The sequence below is a fragment of the Sus scrofa genome, chromosome 13, assembly GCF_054392235.1.
Source record: "Sus scrofa isolate SSC_HxYL_T2T_F1_AM1 chromosome 13, Sscrofa_HxYL_maternal_Yorkshire_Landrace_v2.0, whole genome shotgun sequence".
NCBI classification, from domain to species: Eukaryota; Metazoa; Chordata; class Mammalia; order Artiodactyla; family Suidae; genus Sus; species Sus scrofa.
Genome location: NC_139395.1, coordinates 79,750,337 through 79,756,370, shown reverse-complemented (window position 1 = coordinate 79,756,370; position 6,034 = coordinate 79,750,337). Strand labels below are relative to the sequence as shown.

The window sequence follows — 6,034 nt, the reverse complement described above, 5'->3', positions numbered from 1 at the left end:
CTTTGGGTCGGCCTGCACTCGTCACCATGTCCATGTGGCACCTGTTGGCTGAGGTAGGTGGCCCTGCTTGGCGGCTCTGAACACGCTATCTGGTCTTACGCCCACAGGGGCTCACTTACCACCTGCCTGGGCTCTGAGAGCAGCTGTGTTCAGGTGTCCTGTGGACCATGACATTCATGTTTCCATTGGTGTTTTGGGGGGACCCAGAACTGGGGGCTGGGGGGTTCTTCCCCAAGGCCCTACATTCCCAAAAGGGGTCTGATATATATATTCCCGGAATTTCCAGTGCCTTCTGCAGCATTCCTATGAGCAGTCAGCATCTTGGGGCAGAATAGATGCTGTGAAATCACCACCAGGTATAAATAAGGAGATTAGGGCCTATTGGAACTTTATAAAACTTTTATTGATATGTTTATCATGCCAAGTTTTTTAAATTTCAAATTCAAACTCCATTTGAAAAAGAGGCAACAAAGGACTCTTGGGATCCCAGGCTGCTCCTGGAGGAGCCCTGGTGATCTCGAGAAAGCATGCCCATTCTACAGCTACATGGTTGGATCACTCAGAGTTGCATTCTGGGAGACTCCTCCAAAAAACCCTGGGCAAGATATCAGCTGTGTCTTTCGTTGGCCACTGGAAAACAACAACAACAACAACAAAAACAAAAGAACTTCATCCTAAGACTTCTCAGAACATTTCTGTCTTTGAAACTATTGGCGCTCAGGTTCCGCCACCACCCAACCTACAATATATGAGTATATATATTCCCTCGGAAAAAAGATGACTCTTTTTGTTGCTTGCTGGCTGTCTCGCCAAACCCTCAGGATGGCCTTAGCACACTTGGCTCTCCTTCTTGGTGGGATCCTGTGGATGCTGGCTGTGGGCAGATGGCCCTTCAGGTGCGTTTGGACTTGCTGCACGTCGGGCACAGAAGCTGACCCTTGGTGATGATGTATGCCCGGCCGCCCAGCTGCTGCTCGCAGCCCTCGCAGACAAAGTGCTTTCGGTGCCAGGCCAGGTCCTCCACTCGCTGGTAGTCCTCTGAGAATATTATCTGGAGAGGGGAAGTGGAAGAAACATACAATCAGGTTCCGTTCATGGTAGACGGTGCAATGGTGGACAAACTCTCAGTGGTGCCCCCCCACCCCCATTCTTGCTTCAACCTTTAAATGCCTCAGTGGAGAAATCTGACATAAATCTCAGGCAGTCAGTGCAATAATTGGAAAAGGTCATGTTTGCTTCTTGGGTGGAAAACAACCCCTCTGCTATTGGCAGGTTTTATGTATCTAGCATCTGTGATAATCTTTGGGCCAAACCCAAAGCCCCATTGAGCTCTGAGGTGGGATTCCATACTCCAGTGAAGACAGCCTAATCACAGCTAAGTGGCCAGTGGTCAGTCTTCAAGACCAAGAACACCCAGAGCCACTTGGGCTTGGAATAAAGTATTGCTTTGGAATATCTCTCGCATCCGGGAGGAACCAAAGGGGTGAACAGCACACTGGTTAAATGTGCCTTCTGATTCTGGAACTAGATATGAGTCTTCACTTAAAGACTTAGCACATATTTGGCAAGTTACTTAGTTGCCTTCTGCCTCAGTTTCCATATCTGCAGAATGGGGATATAATGCCACCCGTCCCATAGGGGTTTATGAGAGCTACAAGTGGGGCTACAGATGGCATCCTCAAAGCCGATCCTGTGTGACCATCACCGACCTCTCTGAGCTGCACTTTTCTCAAACATAAAATGGGGGATAATGCTTCTAATGTCCCTAAAGGGCTGTTGTGGGATGGAGATGGCACTTCACGTACAAAGTCTATAGCATGTTAGCATGAGGTGTTGCTACTGAGAGCGTACAGTTGTCTTCACGAAAATGAGGTGGTGGTTCAGGCCTGCTGGCAGCCCTTTGCCTTCTTAATGTTCTTGAGGTAGGAGAATTACAGGCCGTAACCGCACTCAGAGACAATGTGGGGGAGGTGGAGGGGCAGACATTGGCTCCAAGTGGCTAAAGATGAAGGTAGTGAGCTTCCTGTCACCAAAGGCATGCAGACCATAGTTGTTATTATCATAACTATTATGGTCACTGTTAATACACCTTAGTGTTCCTTTAGTTCAAGCCCATATTGGAGAGCTGAGCCCCTTTCATAGCTTCTCTGACTATTAGATTGTGTTACATGAATGCTGGATTATCATGTCATCTTGTATTACATCATCCTAAAACTCACAGCAGCACCCATTTCTTAGTTACTTGGTCAGGCCCTGGGCCAAGCATTTTCTTGCATGATCTTGCTTGTCCTCACAGCAACTCCACAGGGTGGGCACTGTTACTCTCCCATTTTATAAGTCATAAGACTGAGACACAGGAATTAGGGACCCACACAACTCACAGAGGCAGAGCCAGGTTTGAGCATGGGCCATCTGCCTCCTGTTGCATACCCCAAATATTCTTCTGAGCACTTTGTACCAAGGATGAGACCCGACAGGCACTCTGTGTCTGGCCCATCCCAACAGGCCCCAGGGTGGGAGTTAACTTCTGCCCCATTTTGCAGATGGGAAAACAGAGGCTAAGAGCACGAAGGGAGATCTGAGCCTCAGCTTTCCTATCCAGATGCCATCATCGGTGAAGCCGCACTTCCCCAGGCCCTCTGGGTCCTGCCCATCCACCCCACCCAACTGGCCCTCACCTCGTCACAGCCGGAGCACCGGGGCCGCAGACTCTCGCAGTAGTGACGGCCACACCAGGGTGCCCCATCCTTCCAGAAGTAGATGAGGTCCACCAGCGGCTCGGAGCACTTGGCGCACACGAAGCATGCAGGATGCCACTGCTTGCTGTAACCTGCTCTGTCCGAGTAGACCACGGGGCTGTCGGCAGGGGCCACCCCCTTGCAGAGCTCACAGACCTGGAAGGGTCAGGAAGGACCCCAAGACACAGGGTAGTCAGGAGAGCGTCGTGACACAGGTTTGAGTTTTGGCTCCAGTCTCTTTACTTTCTGGGTGACTTTGAGCAAGTGACTATACCTCTCTCTTCCTCAGTTTTCTCATCTGCAAAGTGGAATAAGAATCCTGCCTACCTAGCAGGGGTTCATGAGGACTGAATAAAGGACTTCTTTAGCACAGTGATTCCCAACCTCTTTGTTCTCAGGCCCCTTTAGACTCTCAAAAATTACTGAGAACCCCAAAGAGATTTTGTTCATATGGGTAATAGCTATTGATATTTACCATAAGAGAAATTAAAACAGAAAAAATTACAAAAGTATTAACTCATTAAAATAATAAGTCAACAACATATGATCATAAGTATTTCTAATTAAAAATCACTATATTTTCCAAAATAGAAAAATTTAACAGAGAGTGGCATGTTTACATTTTTGCAAATCTCTAATGACTGGCTCGATGGAGAATTTCTGGATTCTTAGAACTGCTTAGAACCTTTTCACCTTTTGCATTATGTTGTTTTCTTTGAATCTCATGAGGAAAATCTGACCTTGCACTGACATGACGTTAGAAAAGGAAGGGGGGGATTTTTAAATAGCCTTCTCAGGTAACTGTGGAATAGCCTTCTTTGCTAGTACATCAAAATTCAATGAGATCCTGCTGTGTAGCACTGGGAACTATGTCTAGTCACTTATGATGGAGCATGATAAGGTGAAAAAAAGAATGTATACATGTATGTGTAACTGGGTCACCATGCTGTACAGTAGGAAAAAAAATATGTATTGGGGAAATAAAAAATAAAAAAGAAGAGGATGAAGGGCAAAAATATAAAATAAAATTCAACAAGTGGTAGTGTCTCAAAAGTTAGTTTATGTGGAATCTGAAACCATATTGACCAACATTTTGTCCTTACATGAAAACCCACTGGTCCACCTGGCACTTTGAATGGTACTTTTACCTATGTAGGATTAATTTTTAATAAACTTAAAAATTTAGAACAGTTTTAGATTTACCAAACATGTATGCAGATAGTACAGAGAATTCTCATATCCTCACACCCACTTTGCTTTGTTCTTAGCATCTTACATTAATATGGTGTGTTTGTCATGATCCATTAACCAATATTGATAGTTATTACTAATTGAAGTCCAAACTCTACCCAGATGTTCTGAGACTTCACCTATTGTCCTTCTTCTGGTCCAGGATCCCATCCAGGATCCCACATTACCTTTAGCATTAGCTGACTAATACAACTTGTATTATAAAAACCTGTCTTAAGTACACTGTTCTATTTTGACTTTCACAAAAATTGTGGACATTTATTTTTTTCTCTTGTTACATAAAGTACCCATGTGATATCACTGATTTTGGCTCTTGGCCCATAGTACCTGAGATATGGATAACCTGGTCCTCTACAGAAAATGTTTGCTAACTTCTGGTTTGAGATGAATACTCTGTCTTACTAAGGACCAATTATATGTCAGCCCCAATAGAGATATTTGTTTGGCTATTTAAAGATGGGTGGGCATCTATCCAGAGCTGCTTAGACACTTAGAATTCTATATATACTTTAATTGCATACTTACTATGCTCTTATATATGAAGAGGAAATAAAAATTAAAGTGGCAAAATTGGGGAAAGAAAATCAAATGGTCAAAAATGTCCATATTCTGACAGTGGTCCCTCAGCATATTGGGGGTTGAGCACCATGTCCAGATGAGGGATGTGTTTATGATTAATTGCTCCTGGCTGCCTGTCCATGTTCCTTAGATCTGCTGGATGTGCTGATCTGTGCTGGATGTGTGGCTTCAGTGCTGCTCACAAGAGTGAAGGGCATAAGTCTGTCCCCAAAGTGAAACCCTGTCCCTCTGCATGTGAGTGAATGAGCCCCAGCTCACCTGGAACACATAGGGTGGGAGGGTCTGAACAGAAAATAGGGATCAGTCTGCATTCACTGATTGTCGCAGATTTTCCTTCCTTTTCTTTCTTTCTCTTTCTTTTGTTCTTTCTTTCTTTCCCTCTTTCCTTCTCTCTCCTTCCTTCCTTCCTTCCTTCTCTCTCTTTCTCCTTTCTCCTCCCTCCCTCTTTCTTTCCCTCCCTCCCTTCCTTTCTCTCCACACCTGTGGCCTATGGAAGTTCCCAGGCTAGGGGTTGAATCAGAGCTGTAGCCACTGGCCTATTCCACATCAACACTGGATTTGACCCCTGTCTGCAACCACAGCTGTGACCCACAGCTCACAGCAACGCCGGATCCTTAACGCACCGAGCAAGGATGGTTGCTCATGGATACTGGTCAGTTTTGTTACAGCTAAGCCACAATGGGAACTTAACTCTTAAGAGTAGCTGGGAAGTGTTAATAGTCTGGCTAGAGCTGTTTGAAGAGTGAGCATTGTCTTTCCACAATTTGCAGAATGAAATTTCCAGCGCCCTTCCTCCCACACAGAAGGGGCTTCCTGTTCATCCATCATACCTGGTTGGGTATCACCAGGATATGTCAGTGTGGCCAAATTTCCAGATGTTGCTTAACAGAGTAGTGGGGGATGGGAGAGGTGTAAATGCAGTTCGGTGTGCCTGTGGGGGCACCTGCAGGTGCCCCCAATCCACAGAAGGAAATGGAAGGAAGTGAGTCAGAGAGGCAGTCTGGGGATGATCACGGTTGGTTCTGAACTGTGGGTTGGACTTGACTCTGGAGGTAATGGGGAGCCTGACTGGCTCTGGTCTGTATGTGAGGAGATCATTTTGGAAGCGCTGTCTGGAAGGGCTTTGGCAGGAGCCTTGCTATAGAGTCTCTTCTGTCACTGTCCCCAGCTCTGTGCCCCATTTCTACCAGCAGTCAGCCCTTTTTCAAGCAAACATTGTCACTGCCATTTTATGAAAACATAATGTCTGGGTAATGAGCCCTGTCAACATGTGTCAGGAACCAACTTCTCCTCCTTGCTGCTGAACTGTTTCCCATGCCCCCTCCCTGTGGGCTCAAAGGATGAGACATCTGACAGTGTCTTGGCTCTCTCAGCCTGGTGGCCCCTTGGCCACCAAGGGCAGCCTGGCAACCAAGACTCAAAACACCCAGCCTGCTTGCATCCTGTGATCCTGCACAAACTTATTC

General features: G+C 46.0%; 1 protein-coding gene across 3 annotated transcripts in view; it reads right to left on the bottom strand.

Moving 5' to 3' along the window:
• Positions 1 to 381: 381 nt before the first annotated feature.
• LMCD1 (LIM and cysteine rich domains 1) overlaps positions 382 to 6,034 on the bottom strand; it is a 60,603-nt gene continuing 54,950 nt past the window's right edge. For 2 of the 3 annotated variants that reach the window (XM_084987206.1, XM_021068617.2), the window contains 2 exons: positions 2,679 to 2,894; positions 382 to 1,051 (listed from right to left, as the gene is read on the bottom strand). In XM_084987206.1, coding sequence (XP_084843332.1) covers positions 893 to 1,051; positions 2,679 to 2,894 — 375 coding nt within the window. In that variant the 3' untranslated portion in view covers positions 382 to 892. The remainder of the gene's footprint in view (positions 1,052 to 2,678; positions 2,895 to 6,034) is intronic. The other variant, NM_001008692.1, reaches the window with a different exon arrangement.